The sequence below is a fragment of the Somniosus microcephalus genome, chromosome 3, assembly GCF_052327205.1.
Source record: "Somniosus microcephalus isolate GS21.2 chromosome 3, FLI_Smic_1.0, whole genome shotgun sequence".
Classification (NCBI taxonomy): Eukaryota; Metazoa; Chordata; class Chondrichthyes; order Squaliformes; family Somniosidae; genus Somniosus; species Somniosus microcephalus.
Window position 1 is genome coordinate 266,910,443 of NC_140989.1, and position 21,100 is coordinate 266,931,542.

The window sequence follows — 21,100 nt, forward strand, 5'->3', positions numbered from 1 at the left end:
GCAGGATTTATTCTGCTCTTAGAACTGAAGAAAGAAAGCTCCAAGGAAGCACTGATTCCAGCGGGGTCTTGAAATTACACCATGTGATATGACCATGTGGATGCTTAAATGCATTTATCTAAAACTCCCTGTCCACTCTGCTTATAGAAGCTTTAACTTTAAAATAGTTGGGTCAGCATCTCAGTGGAGAGAGGAATTTCAGACAAATGCATTAAGCTAATATTAAAATTATAATTTACAAGCTTATATTATCAACTCACCTCAATGTTGAGAAAAACAAATTGAACAGATTGCTGTTCCACGTTCTCCATTTGTTTTACAGCTCAGCAACAGTGACAAACTGTGACTGCAGACTCATGAACCACACCATTTGAATTGGCCAACCAAGGGCTGGCTTTAGAGGTATGTAAGCATTGCTCAAAGGGCAGTAATGGAATCCCATTGATAGTTTTAGCCTATTGAAGTCTATGTGACTAAACTAAGACACGATATGGCCACCTGCTTGGAGCAGCTAAGATTCTGACTCGTGATGGGCCCTCTCATCTTGGTAATCGTCCAGGAAAAATATATATTGCACTCGTCTAAATTGCTGGCCCGTGGCAACCAGGCTTTCTAGTGAACCTGCATACTTCAAAGATAATTCTTTAGATAATAAACTGCACCAAAAATGGAATAAGTCAGATCTTACTCTCCTATCAACCCAGTCACAGAACAGCATTGCAGTTGGGAATTGTGAAAGAGTTTGCAGATCAGTCACCCTCTAAGTAAGGCAAAGAGATGTCATTAGGAAAATAGCCGAAAAACAGCTAAATGTATTTTGAGATGGCATCACTTTAAAACAGCCAATGAGTTGGGTGTCATCTTGCAGTTTGATTCTGATTTGGATAAAGTATTTTAAATGTGCACAAAACAACTTTTCTGTTCCATAGAAAGACTTGAAAAATTGGGCTACTTTGGTTTGAACAGGAGGTAATTAAGAGGTGATTTAATGGAGGTGTTTCAAATTATGAAAGGATGGTAGAAAGAAACAGACTGTTTCCAGTGATTGAGGGGTCGAGAATGAGGGGACGTAGATGTAAGATTAAATGCAAGAGATTTAGGACCGAGATCAGGAGTAACTTTCTTTTTTTACACAGAGGGTTGTGATGCTGTGGAATGCATTAGCGGAGTTTGTGATTTAAGCAGAGACCATGTCGACATCTAAGAATTGGTTGGATAGGTGGTTGAAGGAAAGGGGAAATAAAAAGATATGGGAACAGAACAGGTACATGGATTAGTGCTCATGTGGAGGACATACACCAACATGGTTGGCTGAACAGACTCTTCCTGTATTGCAATTTCTCTGTAATTCTATGAATGTATTGTTAAGCATCATCTGAATACTGCAGGAACTGCAATAGTAGACTAACACCAACATCTAAAATATAACCATAGTTTAAGATAAAGTAATTGTTCTGTGAAGCAAATTTTATGTCTCTCCTGCATTAAGAAATGCTCTATAGTTCTGCACATTTTTCTAATTCTATTTATAGCACAGCATATATCAGATAATTGAAAGAAAATAATTCTGAAGGTGATATCTAAAAGCAAAAGATCTGGAGGGCTTCCAGTCAAAGGTCAAACCTTCAGAACTGAACTTTCTTTGTAAATCCACTTATGGAATCACAATTCTTTTGAAAGCTCACTGTTGTAGATTGTGTAGAATTTTATTAAGAACTTGGTTGCATTAGACTCTCAAGAGCAACGCTAGAAAAGTTCTTAACATATATAGTTTAAAAACAAGTCTTTTGTCACAAAGTGTGAACCACTGAAAGCTTTCAAAAATACATACAGATCTTGTCTCTCATAACATGCATAATTGATTTTCTATAAATATTACACAATTGAAGACTCCCAACTTCAACCCCCCGTCCCCCCCCCCACCCCCCACCATCCCATCAAATCTTCTCTGCCAAGTCATAGTGGGGTACATCTCCACGGTCACCTTTCGGCACCTCATTCAAGTAGCCAGTTATAGCACACAAACCGTTACCCCAGCAGAACAGCTAACTCGGCACAGATTGGTCTCAAACTTGGGCCTTTTCCCAGTCTGTATGGCTCAGTTCCGCATCAGGTGGTGCACTTACTAGCTGAGCTATTGGGACAGCCTACGGCTGCTAAATTTGGCAGGTCCTGTCCAAGTTGGTTTTCCGGTTAGAGACCAGAAGCAGTGCTTCAGAATAGAAGGTAAAACTATACTTGGCAAACAGGCAATAGAGAAACTATTCGGGGACTCTGTTCCACTAATACAATTGTCACTGGGACAAATGTCTCAGTTAATGTGATGCTCGCTGCTATCGCAGCATCTGGTCGATAACTTTGTCACAAGTGCGGTCTCCATTCATCAGATTACCAAAGAATAAAGTTAAAATGTATATTGAAAAAGGCACCTGTCTGTAGAATGTACGACATGCAGCTCATCTCTTTGTTCTAAAAATACACTCTCCCACTTTCTCTACAGGAAATTCAAAAGGTAAGATTTTCAATGTCATGGTTGCAGAGGCATTACTGAATTTCCTCAAACCAGCTGCTCCTATTGTGGCATGTTGGCATCTAAGCAAACAACTTCCAAGAATTCCAGAGGGAAGAGGGTACATTAGCAGCAGTAGGGAGTGGGATAAGGAAGCCCTCGGACTGAAGAGGCACAGCTGTGACAGCTGAGAAAGGGATAAACTGGTTCTCAAGTTTCCACACTTATCACAACATCCATTAATCATACACAATCACAGCAATCCCACTAACCAGGTTATACACAGTAGCCCAGTCATGATGCCGTCTAGTATCTGCATGCGGTGCTATAAGCTTAGTTAGTAAAAGTACTTGAGCAGCTACTGGCATTTGCAGATCAATAATATAAAATCATATATTTATCAAGGGGCAGTGTCTCATTGAAAAAGTCTTTACAAACTTTGTTTTTTCTAAAATCACACCAAGATGCATCTCTGTTTCACATCCATGTGACTTTGTTACAGCATGGTGCACGATTCTTCTCCCTCTTCAATCGAAGGAAAAGGTTTTCCAAACATTACTTTTGAAAATGCAGTTCCCCCTTAAGATAATTTTCACGCCATTATAATTTTGGCCCCCTTTCTATACTAGTTGATTCTCAGCCCAAAAGTATCAAGTAGCATCAAAGGCTCACCATTTCCTCACCATTTGATTCCCCACACTCCAGTTCCCCTCAATAACTTACAATATTACTGCGCTGAACTCTGCAAGTTGACTAACTTCGAGTGCAATGGAGTATGATGGCTATGGAAGAATGTACCATTCACTATCAATCTCTCAGTATTCCTTTTCCACCTTCACTGAAAGGACACATATAACCAAGCTCCTGTTACTCGTTTCTTTGCCACAAGAACTGTATTTCTAAAATAGCAACATGTTTGTTTTATAATTTGTTTAAAAACCTAACAAAAAATATTTGACAATACAACAAATCTTGCTTATAAGGGTAAATTCATTGATTGGGGCTACAACACTGCAGTGCCAATTCTCTGACCCATGCTCCCTTTGATCCGTCAATTAACATATATACAGTGATATATTGGTTAGAATTTGGTTCTGCAATGGCGCCCGAATGTGTTTGTCAGCTATTGGTGATTTGTTCTCAGTAACAGTCTATTCACCATTTAATAGCATTACATTTCAAATTAACAGTTGCTGCTAACTATGGACCTATAGCTCTTAACAAACCATATCAGGCTCCACTAAAATGAAATTGTTATCTACCCACATTATATTATTAATGTATCAACATTTTAAATTTTAGCAACAGTCTATTCTAAGAGAATCTGAAATTGCCCTTTATCCAGGCTTAACTGTTATCTTATGTTAACTGTCCTCTCCACCACTCTGATCTATTAACTATTCTCTGCTCTTCAGACCCTGTCTATTCCCACGTTGCATGACCCAGCTCTGCCCTCACCTGCTCCATGTGCTAGTCCTACACTCACCCTTCACCCACCCCATGGCTCCACTCCACCCTCACCCCTTCTTCATCCCTTCATTCACCTCTAATCCTATTCCTTGTCCACCCCATGGCTCCACTCCACTCTCACCCCTTCTTCATCCCTTCATTCACCTCTAATCCTATTCCTTGTCCACCCCATGGCTCCACTCCACTCTCACCCCTTCTTCATCCCTTCATTCACCTCTAATCCTATTCCTTGTCCACCCCATGGCTCCACTCCACCCTCACCCCTTCTTCATCCCATCGTTCACCTCTAATCCTATTCCTTGTCCACCCCATGACTCCATTCCACTCTCACCCCTTCTTCATCCCATCGTTCACCTCTAATCCTATCCCGATGGCTCAACTCTAATCTGAGCACTTGTCCACCCTATGACCCAGCAGTGCTGCCAGCCTTCATGCTCCCTGCTCCAGCTCCTTTATTACTCCTCCTCTGTTCCACATCCCATGTCTCGGAGAAGAATTCAGAAGCCATCACCAAGGCAGACACTAAAGGTTTTTTGTTAATGTAGGATCAATGCCAATATTTTTCAACATCAAGGCAAAACATTTTTACAGCACTGGTGCAGCGGTATTTAGTATAAAACTACATGAAACTCTTTATTCTGCTTACAACAGTCAACTAATAAAAAGTGGTACAATTTATACTGTTCGCAGAAAAAGAACTTGGAAAGTTCTGGCGGGAAGTATGACAGAGTATGCATGTATGAACCAGGTAGAGAAAAGGATGGCTCATGTAGTCTTGAAGAATGGGAATAGTATTCACAGGAAGTTAGAGCGAAAGGAGAAGACATAGTAACTGAGTTATTAAATAGGAATCTGCAACTAAAAACAGGCACAGTATTCAGGGTATAGCAAGCTATAGTTGGAATAGTGTATTCAGTAAACAGTCACCTACAGCTGGGGAAAAGGGGGGAAATACAAGCAGAAATATTTAACCAATAAAAATGAATGCAGTGATTGTTGATATAAAATGATCTTGTATCTGCTTCTGCTATTTCCTTTTTAAAAGTAAAAAGTTAGGATTCATTCTGTGTTTTTTGGTACTTTGGCTTGTAATGGTTAAAGTCAAACCTTCCGAGCTTGCAATGATCTAAGCTGCATCAACAGTGAGCAAAGCAATTTAGAAAGCCTGAAGGTTGGGAGTAAAATTCAGCTGCACTTCATCTGAAGCTAATTCCAACATTTCGGAATGCCCCATACCAAAAAAAAGTCAATTGTTAGGATTATTTAAGTGGAATCAGTACTACTAGTTTACAATATCCAGAAATTGCAATACAGGCTGTGAGGAAATACAGGCTGAACATCTGAGGTCAGATCAACTAAGTGATGATGTGCATTGAACCAATCCTACTATCTGACATTCACTACTGTTTGCGCCGCTCATGAAATTGACTAGACATTTTACGGCGGCGCTAAACGCTACCACCACGATCTCCTGCACCCGCAAATCGTGACGTCAGTTGAGCGTGCAACGCCCCGGACCGGATATTGAGTGGCGCCCCCTGTCTTACCGCCTGCCGCTAGCAACGACAGGTTGAGGGGAGCGTTTTGCAGTCGGGAAGGGACTGGGGGAGCGCTATTTAAAGGCGACCGCTTCCTGCCTTTTTTTGTCGGCGAAAGTTTTTCACCACACATTCTGAGTGAGAGAGAGAGACTGCAGGAGATATTCAAAGCTGTGTTGAGGAGTTTTGGGTACTGAGCAGCACTTTGCAGGTTCTTTTTTATTTGATCTTCCTTGCATCGATTTAGACGAGACTATGAGGGCTGCACTCTGAGCTCTTTCCTGGGCCTCTCCATTGTTCTTTCCAACAGATTTGATGTACAGGTCTCTCCAGGCCGAGATTCAAGGCTGCAATGAGCAGGGTGTGGATGGAGAGCAAGATCGACCCAATCCCCTTTAAGAACTGGCCAGCGACAGTGTGTCTGTGTTCCATCGCTGACTGACATCACATGAGCTTCGCCAGCGCTCTGAGTTAGCTCCTCACTCCTCGGCCTTTGCACCTTAAGACAGGTGTGCAGCACCTGATTTAGTGTTCCAATCACCTCCAGGGGCGATAAAAGCCAGGTTTGCAGTTGGAGGCGATAATTAGCGCCAGGCGCTAAACTTTGCACCCGGCCGATAATCGCGCCCCAAACGAGGCAATACTGAATTTCTCCCCCTTTGTATTTTGTTTTGAAAGCAAAAACACACTAACCATGGCCACTACAGTCCTTGTGCTATTCAGTGATGGCACATTGTCTGTTATATCAGAGATTGTTCTATGGCATTAGTAGACTGATTCAGGCAAATTCCGTGATTCATATTAATCAAGTCCCACCCAAATCAGCCAGAAACACATGTTCAAACTGTAATAGAGCCACCTGGTGGACTACTGATGTATATAATAAAGCCATATGCAGTACAGTTCTTACCGGAAGCCATGTTGTGCTGTTGTATATATATAAATATATGCTGTGTCCCAAGGTATCACAGAATTGGCAACGAGGGTATGATTGTGGATTCCCTACCTGAAATTTTTGTTGGAGGATAATCCTGCCAACCGACGGAGGGACTGTTAGAGGTTCTTTGTTTTGTAGAAAAACGTAAAAATCCGAGGTAAATTTCGAGCACACGTGGCTGAACTGTTGATGTTGCCAGAGTCCAGATGGCCATGCCTATGGGAATAATAGGGCACTCGGGTGAGTTCCATCGTGACCGAGACACTTTCGGAGCGTATGTGCAGCGGCTAGAAATGTTTTTTACCGCGAATAGTATTGTCAATGTCCCCGATTATGTAAACCGTAATCGGGCCGTTTTAGAAATGAAACGGGCTATTTTTTTGACTGAAGCAGGCCCCGAGGTGTATGAAAAAATTTGCTTTTTCCTGCCAAGCCAAAGGACACACCACTGAAGGAGACCTAGCCAAGATAGAATAGCACTACAGTCCTGAGCCCCTGGAAACTGCTGAAAGTTATCGTTTTGGAACACGTGATCAATTAAATGATGAGGGTATCAGTGAGTACATTGTAGACAGCTGTGTCGATGGCTATGGCCAACTGATACTCCAGAGAGTTCCCTGCCATTTCCAGTCGTCATACAACCGAGGTGAATCGGCTGCAGGCTAAAAGTAAAAGGCAGTTGGGCCCCAAGGCCTCAGCCACTGGTCAAGGTAACAGTGCATTGAAGCCATGCTACGGGTGCCTGGGACAACACATCGCTCAAAGCTGTCCATATGTGAAGGCAGAGTGTTTCTACTGCAAGAAAACTGGGCATCTTGCAAAGGCGTGCCGACAGAAGAGTAAACCGACTGGCAATGCTAGAAGTAGGAATCGCCAGACACTACATACCATTGAAAAAAAGCAGCAGGACGAGGAGGTTCATGTCATCAAGAGCATAAAGATATCTAACAGCGATTCGCGAGGTATCGTCATCCAAGTAGATGCCACAGTAACCAGGATACCCATGGAAATCGACACTGGTGCATCCGTGAATGTAGTACCAGAATCATTATATCGCGACAAGTTGCGTGATTATCGACTAGAGCAATCGAAGGTAGAGCTGCGAGGCTACTCAGGAGAGCAAATCCCTGTAGTAGGAAGTGTCACCATACCAGTGAAATACAAGGATCAGTGTCAGAGCTTGCCTCTCATAGGAGACAAGCCTGCCTTGATAGGTAGAAATTGGTTGGGATCACTGAAGCTGGATTGTAATAAGATTTTTTGTGTGGAAGTGAAATTTGCATCGAAAGATGATGTCGTCAAGCAGTATCCGAAGGTGTTCAGCAAAACGGGCAGTCCGATCCAAGACTTCAAGGCGAGTGTCAGAGTGCAGAAGGATGCAAGACCAGTATACCAAGGAGAAAATTGAGCAAGAACTCAAAAGACTAGAAACTGAGAACATTATCTCGAAGGTAGATCTGAGTAATTGGGCTACACCCATTGTTGTTGTACCTAAGTCAGATGGTGAGGTGAGGTTGTGTGGTGATTATAAGGTAACCGTAAACCAAGTTCTAGAGTGTAATCTACCCAATACATTGCCAAATATGGAAGATTTATGCACAACGCCAACAAGTGGCCAGATCTTTTCGAAGTTAGATCTAACAAAACGCCTACCTACAACTTCAGTTAGATAAAGAGTCCAAGTCATGCTTGACTATAAATACTCACCGAGGCCTATATCAGTTCAATAGCCTACCATTTGGAGTGTCTTCTGCCCCTGACATATTCTAGGGGGTAATGAACCAGATTTTGCAAGGGATTGAAGGAGTAGTGTGTTATTTGGATGACATACTCATACCAAACAGGCAAATCCATGATGAGGTGTTGAATGAAGTGCTCAAACGGCTAGAGAAGCACGGAGTACGAGTGACAGCTCACAAGTGTGAGTTGTTTCAAAACTCAGTGGAGTACTTGGGGCACAGATTGACAAATATGGTTTACATCCAACCAAGGCAATCAGAAATGCACCCACTCCCAAGAATGTCTCTGAACTTCAATCATTTTTGGATCTTTTGAATTATTACAGAAAGTTCCTCCCAAACTTGGCTACATTGTTACATCCACTGAATGAGCTGTTGAGAAAGCAGGTCCCTTGGAAGTGGTGAAAAGAATGCGACACAGTATTCAAAGGGTGTAACAGCCAGTTAGTAGAGAGTACCATGTTAGTTCACTATGATTTATCTAAGGAGATCAAGTTAGCGTGAGATGCCTCTCCGTACGGAGTTGGAGCAGTGATCTCTCATGTACAATGGTTATTTGCTATGATTAACTTCTTCAATAAGGAGGGAGAAGTGTAATAGAGCCACCTGGTGGACTACTGATATATATAATAATAAAGCCATATGCAGTACAGTTCTTCCTGAAAGCCATGTTGTACTGTATATATATTATGCTGTGTCCCAAGATATCACACAAACAAATGGGATTTCTAGCAGGAAAAGGTTACAAGAATTGTATACCTCACTGCCATTATTTTCCTGTTCAGGTATATGGCAAGCAAATTCTTAAAATTTATTACAAGCTTATATTTCACTTAAAGCTTAAGTATTTTTCCAGTGATCATTTAATAAGTTCTAAAGGAATGGACTGACAATTTAATAATTTTTTTTAATCTTTAACTGAAAATGGATCAAAATCAAATACAAAAATCCAAATAGAGACAGAAGGAAAATAAAGAAAGCAATTTATATATATATATATATATATATATAAAAATCACCAAAAAATATTGTATTAGAATATATTATAGACAGTGACTATACTGCAAAAAACGAACAATATTGCCAGTCTTGCCCAGTTATCCAACAGTACACTTTATCTAACCTCACACAGCAATACTCTCAGATTCAGGCAACAGAGAAATGAAACACCATAATAGCAAGAAACCCTTCTCTAGTAAATGTTAACAGATCTGTCTAAGTGAAATGAAGTTCAGTAATCCAATCTGGTGTTCCAGAGAGCAATCATAACCTATCCTCAACTGGATTACTGCTTTGTAGTAATTCATCTGCAGGTATCCATTATCCCCTACAAAACATCCACTATCCATGCAGCGCTGATAATGGGTTCTGTAACAATTAGGAAGGTCACAGCCGCTCACTAGGTGATCCCACTAAAGCTTGCAAATAAATTGTTTTATTGTTCAAAGTCTCAATTTTTACTACTGAACAGCTGAGGTCTACAATAAATTATTAGTCATATTGGTAAGAACCCACAGATGATTTAACACCCTGAATGAATGCACCTGAATTTTTGATATTAATTTATTTTTGGCTTTACAGAGTGATCCCTCCCTAAATGCAGTGCACGCTACAGGGTAGAAATTACTTCTGCAATGCTATCACACAAATGTTTAATGCGCTTGTACTAAATAACTCTCCCCGCTATTTTAACAGAAGCATTAGCCCATGTTCCTTAGTCAACATCGCGGACAGGAATGTGAGTAACCAGTTAGTTGCCTGCCTTATTATTTTGCCAACCCATTCCTCACTCACATCACTTCTACATCAAAATATTTCCAAAATATAGGGAAAAAAATGTTACAATCCAAAACTCCAAAATAAAATCTGTAACCTGATCTCTTGTGAAAGCTCACGGTTCAGGAAGACTGCAGCCGCACAATGAAGCAAAGTTATAGGTCATGCCGCCATCTGGTGGCAGGTCTTGGGAAGTAAGCAGTTTCCCAGAACTGTTACAGTTGCTGATTTGCTGCTTTGAAACATGCATGTCTTCATACATTAAGAGGTGCAGTGATTAGAGAGGGAGCTGATTAATCATCCCTTGGAATCAATTACTGGTCTAGTTATTGCTTTTGCAACCTTTAGCACCGTGTGATTGTGTGTGTTTTGTGATCATTAATTGGAGATTTTTCAATTAAGTAAATTTTAATTTCCTTTTTGTTTTACGATTTATGCACTTGTATCGATTTGTTTGTAAACCACAATATATATTTTCTTTGCTCTCTGAAACACGGGGGCACTGCTGTAAACAAGTCTTGGCTAGGTCAGGATGGCCATTTACTGACCAACTGTTTTCACTCTACAAATAAGCTGTAAATAAATTTGATCTGATAACCATAGATCACCATTCAGTATTCATTTCTTGTAAGAAAGCACCACAGCTAACAAACAAAGTCCATCCCCACACACACGTCTGAGAGTGTTGTAAGAAATATTTAGGACCACGCGAGTATTCAAAGAGATTTTCCTCGTTGCACAATACACAGTGATATGTCCAATACATTCTAATGGACAAATTATATGCGACGATTGAACCTTACTTGGTCCCTGGTAAGAAGTCACTATTTTACTGTTCTTTTTGGTACAATTAGAATCTTAGAATCTATATTTTGTTTTCCTATATTTTGTGTACCTTGTGAAGCCTACTGCAGCCCACCTGTCTGGTCTCTGTGCTCACGGTTCTTCCTTTGAGAATTAAGAATTTTACTTATTAATCAGTTCCAACTGATGAATTATGGGTCTTACCATGATTTATTTTAGGAATTCCTGGTATTGTGGTACCCCTTGCGTAAAAAGTGGTGCATTTGAATATTTACATCCGTGAGTTCATTAGGTACGGTAGCATAGTGGTTAGGGTACTGGATTAATAATCTGGAGGCCTGGGCTAATAATCTGAAAGACATGAGTTCAAATCCCACCCACCGCAGCTGGGGAATTTAAATTCAGTTAATTAAATAAATCTGGAATAGAAAGCTAGTATCAGTAATGGTAACTATGAACCTACTGGATTGTTGTAAAAACCCATCTGGTTCACTAATGTCCTTTAGGGAAGGAAATCTACTGTCCTTACCTGGTCTGGCCTATATGTGACTCCAGACCCACAGCAATGTGGTTGACTCTTAACTGCCCTCTGAAATGGCCTAGCAAGTCACTAAGGTGGATCACAAACTTCTCAAGGGCAATTAGGGATGGGCAATAAATGCTAGCCTGTGACGCCCACATCCCGTGAATGAATAAAAACAATTTTTTTAAATGTTATGTAATGAAACTTCAAAATACTCTCATGTTGTTGCACATGAATGGATCAAAAAGTAGGAACCCCCTCATTGTTCAACATATCAACAATGAGAGTCACTGACTGGAAGTGTTTTGTATGTATTTTACCAAATTTGCAATACTGCACTACTTCATTGGTTGTAAAGCACTTTGGGACATCCTGAGGACATGAATGGCGCTATATAAATGCAAGTCTTTCTTTTCTTTTTTGCACAGCCATTGGGGTGTGATGATTATGTTGTCGTCAGTTAGGGGGTATGATCTCCCTCCTACTCTCGGGTTCTCATCCCAGCTTCATCAATGTGAGGAGACACCGAGCAGAAACCAAATGCCTTCCCATGATGTCCAGGATTAAACAAATAGAAGGACAGCCACCACCAGACTGTGACTCACTCACCGTCTAACAGCCAGCTCTGAGAGATGCGAATACATGTAGGGGCAGAAAGGGAGGGTTTTCATATATCGGACAGAAAAAAGAAGAAAAACATCTTTCGAGATTCAAACTGCAGCAAATGCAGCATCGCCTGCAGTTTGGATTTTCCTTCAACAGCCATTGTGAGAGGACTTTGAGACGGACTGCTGCTGGCTGAGCCAGGAAATTTCACCAATCACTGAAACTTAGGAACTAAAGGCCTTCTGAAAATGCAAGTTGACTGCAGCTGTATGCGCGTGAGTGAAGGATGGTGTGTCAGGTTGTTGCTGCAGCCCTGACGTTCTCACATCAACACACAGATGTGCTGATGCTCTGCTGGCCAATGGCAATTTAAATATTCCAGTGAAATTCACATTTGGTTAGGGTATTGATCCTGGGCATTACAAATCCACTGAAAAAGTTTACGGTACAATTTTCAATTATTACAAAGTCATAACAATAAATGAAAACTGATTCAGCAACAAGAACACATAAAAATTTATTGCCTGTAAATTTGCTTTGCTTCCACTGTCTGTTTGCAGGAACTTGGATATAACGTATTACACGCATGAACATCTAGTGCAACTAACAACGGACATAAATTCAGGTACCAGTTGAATTTCACTTAATTACCCTGTAGGGAGTTTGTTGGTATTCCCCAGTCAGCACTGCAGCACTGTAAACCAAATATTCCTGCGCAAATTTACCTTGGGAGCCAATTTAGCCGAAGAACGGAAACAGTATGATGTACATAAGTCAACAGGTACTTGAGGAACACTTTGATTCAGTATTAATTTCTTGCAAGGAGGCACCACAGCTGACAAACAAAGCCCCCACCCCCCACACACACGCGTCTAATAGTACGGCAAGAGATTTTCTGGACCACACGGGCATTCAAAGAGATTTTCCTTGTTGTGCAATACGCAGTGATAAATCTAATGCATTCTAGTGGACCAAATTATGTTAGACAATTGAACCTTACTCAGGCCCTGGTATGAAGTCACTATTTTACTGCTCTTTTTTGGTACAATTAGCACCTTAGAATCTCTAATTTGTTTTCCTTAATACGGTGCACCTTGTGTAGCCTACTGTAGCCAGTCTGTCTGGTTCCTGAGCTCATTAAGAAATACCCTGTGCGACTGAGGGATTTAACCCCTCGCATGCTGTTTTCAAGCAATAAAAAATTGCAAGTTACAGATTCAACACAGACAAAAATCCACTTTTTGTCACAGATGACAGATTGGTCCTTTCTGCCCAGAGAAGACATCACCTCACTCTTTTTTCCTGTTCTGCCTGCTGTATTGTTTTGAGGGGGGAGGAAGTGCCAAAGGAATCTGAGTAAATTTTTGCCCCACAGTGTGAATGGACACTCATAACAGAAAAAAATAACTCTGGTAATTCCAGCAATAAGCAAATTGATGTCATCAGTACTGCTATAAAGGCAACTGCGCTCTTTTTTTGGTGTAGAATAGAGTGGCTCCAAAACCAACACAAAGTGATCTGCTAATGCACAATCAGCCCCACTTATTCCAGTGACAAAGAGCGGCCACAATTAATGCCGGGTGAATCCATTTATCTTTGCTTCTGAAAAACTCCTTTACATAGTCCCTTTTTGATGCCACTTATTTTTCATTCTTTTCTTTAATTTTCTAAAAATGTTCTATTTAAGAAATAATTAATGGATGAGAAATCATATGCAGCACAGCCGCAATTTTCCATTAAGTGCAGCAGGCAGGAGAGACTCCTCACAGCTGACGTACATTCATAGAATCAGTCCTTTCGAACCCCGTGCCAGAGGGAAGGAGAGCTGGGTGCTGTAGTAAGTTATAATATTTTACTTTCATCTGGGAATCCAGCCCCAAATGATGAACAAAAGTCTCTCTTGCTCTCTCTCTCTCTCTCTCTAATTGTGGTAGGGTCTAAGTGAAAATAATCTGGACAGTCTGAATCCAGTTCTGAATGAGCTCAAGTCTACAGCCTCCCAAAAACATATGTCCCAAAATTCAGCACTAATTCTCATTAGATTGGCATCTCCCTCAACCAGTCCATAAAGATGGCTGGTGTAGGAAATGGAAATATCACAGTGTTACAGTATAAAAGGTGCTCTTCTGAATAGCACTGAGTGCAGAGGAAGAATTACCTGAATCTAACTTGTGCTACACCTAAACAGAATTCGGGGACAGGGCACAAAAAGTGGATACATTCCATCCTTCACTTTGAAAGTACAAAGAAAAATAACAGTTACTTCAAATCTGGTCTTGAAAAACCATCTAACATTACAGTTGGTAAGACATTCGCACATCTGGTCTGCTGCGCCAGCTTCTTTTGAAAATAGGAACCTCTGCTGACGCTAAAGTGAGATATGTTCCCCTCTATCTGCAGATGCAGGTGTGCAGTACCTGCGGGTAGGTCGAGAGCACCCCTCATGCAGCCTGACCTGCCTCTGTTGATTCTCCTCCTCCTCTTCCAAACAGGGGAGTTCCTATTGGGCAGCCCATTGATGCCGGCAATGACGCTGGGGGCAAAATAAAATTCAAACAATTGCCGCAAAGACTCACGAGAACCTTGAGTGCCAGCAGAAAACCAATACAGAATAACAGCCAAGAAATGGCTGACTTTCAGTTTACTTAACATTATAGTGACCTTTCCATGACCTTCTGTATACTTAGCATTACCTAGCAACTCTGCGCATCCATTTCACATGGACGTCGGAAAATGCAAGGCATCCCACCTCCAGATCAATATTTAAATGAAGCTCACACCAACATTCACCGCCTATATAAGATGGGTGGAGATCAGTTGTTACTGATGTTTTCCCACTTTTTCCAATCAGGATGGGCCTAAGAAGTCCATCCAGTCAGAAAATATATTTCATCCTGGTCTTAGCAGCAGCAGCGGGGAAATGAACTGGAGGAATTTGAAGAGTCCCTGGTTTTCTTGCTGGTCCCACCATTTTTTATTTGCAGAGAGGAGTTATTTGATTCCCACCAGGGGTCGAGAGAGGGCTGATGTGTACAGACTGAAAATTGCCAGTTATACTCTTGGCGTATTAAACATTGGATTTGGAAGTAGGGAAGTTAAGATAGTTTTGGAGGAAATAAATTGGACAAATGGAATAGAAATGTTGTAGCTAAGCACAAAGTTGTTGACAACGAGTATCTACTGACCTACGTCAAATGTAAACTGTTTTGACCAGACACTTGTTTGTACATGTGCTAAAACGCAGTTCAAATGTACACTACAACTGCGCATGGCTTGGAGTAAGAATTATCTTATAAACACTTGTCAACCAAAATCTCGACACAACTGCATATAATTTAAACATGTGCTTTCTGCCAAGTTTCCAGGAAAGAAATATCTGCTGCACATGATAAGTCAAAAGCTTCACCCTGAGACGGAAATATTTCAGATCATGAGATTAGTCACTCAGTTAACTGAAAAGCAGGTGTCAAAATATTCCTATGTTTTACTGCCAATCTGTGTAGAATGAATTTACATGCAAAATATGACAATTTAATCTTTGCCAGTCATGGAATGCTACTGAAAATAAAATGTCCTGTTCCTATTACAGTTGAATATGAAAAGTTTCCGAGTATGGATTGCAGTTCAGAGAAAGGTCAACTATAGTCCAAAGATGTGCGGGTTAGGTTGATTGGCCATGATAAAAAAATTGACCCTTAGTGTTAGGGGGATTAAATACGTGGGGTTACGGGGATAGGGTGGGGTTGGTGTAGGGGTTACGGGGATCGGGTGGGATATGTGTCGGTGCAGGCTCGATGGGCCGAAATGGCCTCTATCTGCACTGTGGGGTTTCTGTGATTTCTGTGATTTCTATATGGGCAGAGCTTTAACAACAACTTGTATTTATATAGAGCCTTTAACATAGTAAAACGTCCCAAGGCGCGTCACAGGAATGTTATAAGACAAAAATTTTTGACACCGAGCCACATAAGGAGAAATTAGGGCAGGTGACCAAAAGCTTGGTCAAAAAGGTAGGATTTAAGGAGCGTCTTAAAGGAGGAAAGAGAGGTAGAGAGGCAGAGAGGTTTAAGCAGGGAATTCCAGAGCTTAGGGCCCAGGCAACAGAAGGCACGGCCACCAATGGCTGTGCGAGTATAATCAGGGATGCTCAAGAGGGCAGAATTAGAGGAGCGCAGATATCTGTGGGGCTGAAGGAGATTACAGAGGTAGGAAGGGGCGAGGCCACGGAGGAATTTGAAAACGAGAATGAGAATTTTGAAATCGAATCGTTGCTTAACCGGGAGCCAATGTAGGTCAGCGCGCACACGGGAGATGGGCGAACGGGACTTGGTGCGAGTTAGGAAACGGACAGATGAGTTTTGGATCACCTCAAGTTTACAGAGGGTAGATTGTGGAAGGCCAGCCAGGACTGCGTTGGAATAGTCAAGTCTAGAGCTAACAAAGGCATGGATGAGGGTTTCAGCAGCGGATGAGCTGAGACAGGGGTGGAGACGGGCGATGCTACGGAGGTGGAAGTAAACGGTCTTTGTTATGCTGCGGATATGTGGTCAGAAGCTCATTTCAGGGTCAAATATGACACCAAGGTTGCGAACAGTGTGGTTCAGCCTCAGACAGATGGGGTCAGTGGCTAAGGAACGGAGTTTGTGGCGGGGACCAAAAACAATGGCTTCGATCTTCCCAATATTTAAATTGGAGAAAATTTCTGCTCATCCAGAACTGTATGTCGCACACGCAGTCTGACAATTTAGAGACCGAGGAGGGGTCGAGAGAAGTGGTGGTGAGGTAGCGCTGGGTGTCATCAGCGTACATGTGGAAACTGACGCTGTGTTTTTGGATGATGTCGCCAGGTGGCAACATGTAGATGAGAAATAGGAGGGGGCCAAGGATAGATCCTTGGGGGACACCAGAGGTAACGACGCAGGAGCAGGAAGAGAAGCCATTGCAGGTGATTCAGCTGGAAGTACAGACATTTAAAAAAGCAACAATTTGGAAAAGGAGCTAAGCATTTGTTGTTTTTTAGATGTGTCCATTAAAGAAATAAACGGATAACAATATTGCCCCAATACATTCATAACGATGTGCTCAGCGGAAACTGCTCATTACAGAACGCGAAGAGTTGCTCCTTCTGATAACCAGGATTAAAGAAGTGATTGCCACTCACCTGCAGGGAATTGAGTATCACAAAGATGTACGCCATTACAACAGAGAGCGGAACAAGGACTCCAGAGAGCCACGTGAGGCCCAGAATGGGCAAAAGCACCAGCACAGCTTTCACAGCAGCCCTGCAACAGAACACTGGCATCAGAATGAAATAAACAACACACACCATGGTCTTGTGATAATAAGACAAACCACAACCCTCACTCCTCGCAGGCAACTCAATCACCAGAGCAACAGAAATAACTATTCAAAGTAACTATAGTCATCTTAGAAGCAGCATCTTTCTCAGGGACTGCAGTAACTGCACTTTACCCAAGTTGACTATATAAAAAGGCAAACTGGAAAAGTGGGAAATGGTTGCAAAACTTGGACAATGCTTTTTTTTTTATGTCAAATACTAAAAAAGAGGGTTCTGAAGAAGGGTGCAAGCCCGAAACGCTAACCGTGGGTTTTCTCCAAGGAGTTTGACTGAGCTGCTGCATGTTTCCAGCTTTGTCTGTTTTTGTTTCAGATTTCCAACATTTGCAGTACTGTATTTTGGCTTTTATTTGGCAAAGAGAGAAATTCATTTCTTTTCCTGAAGAGGCACGACAAACTGATTCAATACTGTCCTCTAGAGGACAGTTACCTGTACAACATTTCTCACCTAATCTGATCGTAGGCTTGCTCTATGGGACTGCTGTTAACAGCAAGCATGATTGCACGTCGTTTGGCTGTTGACATGGTGATCAGCACAACTCGCGTAAGCACAAACATGTTCACCTGTGCAGCAATAAAAATGATTGGATTTTGTTAAAAAATCATTAAAAAAAGTTAACCCAAATATAATCTAGCAATAACAACAACAGAAAACGGCAGAAAAACTCAGCAGGCCAGGCAACATCTGTGGAGAGAGAAATAGAGTTAACGTTTCAGGTCGATGATCCTTCATTATAATTGAGAAAAAAGGCAGGAAATGAAACAGATTAAAAGGCCAGTTTGGGGGCTGAGAAATGGGGGAGGGGATGAAAGAACAAAAGGGAAGTGAAGAGACATTAAGAGGTATTCAAGACGAGACGAGATAGTAGTATGACAAGTAAAGAGACAAAAGATGGCTCTAGGTGAAGTGTGAAATGCGCTGGCAGAATGAGAGACAGCAGTCATGTGGGAGAGGAGAAAAAAAAAGGGAAAAGGTACAAACCAAAGGTATGGATAAAAAATATATAAAAATGTAATAGGGGCCGAGGTTATGATCTGAAATTGTTGAACTCAGTATTGAGTCCGAAGGCTGTAAAGTGCCTAATCGGAAGATGAGGTGCTGTTCCTCGAGCTTACGCTGAGCTTCCGTGGAACAATGCAAGAGCCCGAGGACGGTGAGGTCTGAGTGGGAATGGGGCGGTGAATTAAAATGACAGGCGACCGGAAGCTCGGGGTCCCCCTTACGGACTGAACGGAGGTGTTCTGCAAAGCGGTCACGCAATCTGCGTTTGGTCTCCCCAATGTAGAGGAGACGACATCGTGAGCAGCGAATACAGTATACTAAATTGTAAGAAGTACAAGTAAATCGCTGTTTCACCTGGAAGGGGTGTTTGGGGCCCTGGACAGTGGGAAGGGGGGAGGTATAAGGGCAGGTGTTGCATCTCCTGTGCTTGCACGGGAAGGTGCCGGATGAAGGGGAAGGGGTGCTGGGGGCGATAGAGGAGTGGACTAGGGTGTCTCGGAGGGAGCGGTCCCTACAGAATGCTGAAAGGGGAGGGGAGGGAAAGATGCATTTGGTGGTGGGATCACGTTGGAGGTGGTGGAAATGGCGGAGGATGATCCGTTGAATGTGGAGGCTGGTGGGGTGAAAGGTGAGGACAAGGGGAACCCTATCGTGGTTCCGGGAGGGAGGGGCAGGGGTGAGGGCAGAAGTGCGGGAGATAGAACGGACACGGTCGAGGGCCGTGTCAACCACGGTAGAGGGGAATCCTCGGTTGAGGAAAAAGGAAGACATGTCGGAAACACTGGTGTGGAAGGTGGCATCGTCGGAGCAGATGCGGCGGAGACGGAGAAACTGGGAGAATGGAATAGGGTCCTTACAGGAGGCGGGGTGGGAGCAAGTGTAGTCCAGGCAGCTGTGGGAGTCAATGGGCTTGTAGTGAATGTTGGTCAATAACCTATCCCCAGAGATGGAGACGGAGAAGTTGAGGAAGGGAAGGGAAGAGTCGGAGATGGACCATGTGAAGGTGAGTGAAGGGTGGAAATTGGAGGCAAAGTGAATGAAATTGTCTAGTTCAGGGCGAGAGCAGGAAACGGCACCGATACGTCATCAATGTACTGGAAAAAGAGGTGAGGGAGGGGACCAGAGTAGGCCTGGAACAGAGTGTTCCACATATCCCACGAAAAGGCAGGCATAGCTAGGACCCATGCGGGTACCCATAGCAACACCTTTAATTTGGAGGAAATGAGTGGAGTCAAAGGAGAAGTTGTTCAATGTGAGAACAAGTTCAGCCAGGCGGAGGAGGGTGGCAGTGGATGGGGATGGACCATGACCATGACCCCACTACCGAACATCAAACCACCATTTCCAAGACTGTCACTGACCTCATCTCCTCTGGAGATCTCCCCCCCCGTGGCCACCAACCTCATAGTTCCCCAACCCCGCACAGCCCGCTTCGACCTCCTTCCCAAGATCCATAAACAGGACTGCCCTGGTAGACCCATCGTTTCAGCCTGTTCTTGCCCCACGGAACTTATCTCTTCCTACCTCGACTCTATCTTTTCTCTCCTTGTCCAGTCTCTTCCCACCTACATCCGCGACTCTTCTGACGCACTCTGCCACTTTAACCGTTTCCAGTTTCCTGGCCCCAACCACCTCCTTTTCACCATGGACGTACAATCCCTCTACACCTCCATCCCCCACCAGGATGGCCTGAGGGCGCTCCGCTTCTTCCTTGAACAGAGGCCCAACCAGTCCCCATCCACCACCACCCTCCTCCGCCTGGCTGAACTTGTTCTCACATTGAACAACTTCTCCTTTGACTCCACTCATTTCCTCCAAATTAAAGGTGTTGCTATGGGTACCCGCATGGGTCCTAGCTATGCCTGCCTTTTCGTGGGATATGTGGAACACTCTTTGTTCCAGTCCTACTCGGGTCCCCTCCCTCACCTCTTTTTCCGGTACATTGATGACTGTATCGGTGCCGTTTCCTGCTCTCACCCTGAACTGGACAATTTCATTCACTTTGTCTCCAATTTCCACCCTTCCCTCACCTTCACATGGTCCATCTCCAACTCTTCCCTTCCCTTCCTCGGCTTCTCCGTCTCCATCTCTGGGGATAGATTATTGACCAACATTCACTACAAGCCCACTGACTCCCATAGCTACCTGGACTACACTTCCTCCCACCCCGCCTCCTGTAAGGACTCTATTCCATTCTCCCAGTTTCTCCGTCTCCGCTGCATCTGTTCCGACGATGCCACCTTCCACACCAGTGCTTCCGACATGTCTTCCTTTTTCCTCAACCGAGGATTCCCCTCTACCGTGGTTGACACATTCCTCGACCGTGTCCATTCTATCTCCTGCACTTCTGCCCTCACCCCTGCCCCTCCCTCCCGGAACCACGATAGGGTTCCCCTTGTCCTCACCTTTCACCCCACTAGCCTCCACATTCAACGGATCATCCTCCGCCATTTCCACCACCTCCAACGTGATCCCACCACCAAATGCATCTTTCCCTTCCCTCCCCTTTCAGCATTCCGTAGGGATCGCTCCCTCCGAGACACCCTAGTCCACTCCTCTATCACCCCCAGCACCCCTTCCCCTTTGCCCGGCACCTCCCCGTGCAAGCGCAGGAGATGCAACACCTGTCCTTATACCTCCCCCCTTCCCACTGTCCAGGGCCCCAAACACCCCTTCCAGGTGAAACAGCGATTTACTTGTACTTCTTGCAATCTAGTATATTGTATTCGCTGCTCACGATGTGGTCTCCTCTACACTGGGGAGACCAAACGCAGATTGGGTGACCGCTTTGTGGAACACCTCCGTTCAGTCCGTAAGGGTGACCCCGAGCTTCCAGT

At 43.3% G+C, this 21,100-nt stretch overlaps 1 protein-coding gene across 1 annotated transcript in view; it reads right to left on the bottom strand.

Annotated features, from left to right (window-relative positions):
• The window catches only part of LOC147121890 (adhesion G protein-coupled receptor D2), a 422,076-nt gene that overhangs the window by 337,609 nt on the left and 63,367 nt on the right, over positions 1 to 21,100 (bottom strand). The window contains exons 14-15 of the mRNA XM_085978030.1: positions 17,709 to 17,824; positions 17,064 to 17,184 (exon numbers count right to left, since the gene is read on the bottom strand). Coding sequence (XP_085834156.1) covers positions 17,064 to 17,184; positions 17,709 to 17,824 — 237 coding nt within the window. The remainder of the gene's footprint in view (positions 1 to 17,063; positions 17,185 to 17,708; positions 17,825 to 21,100) is intronic.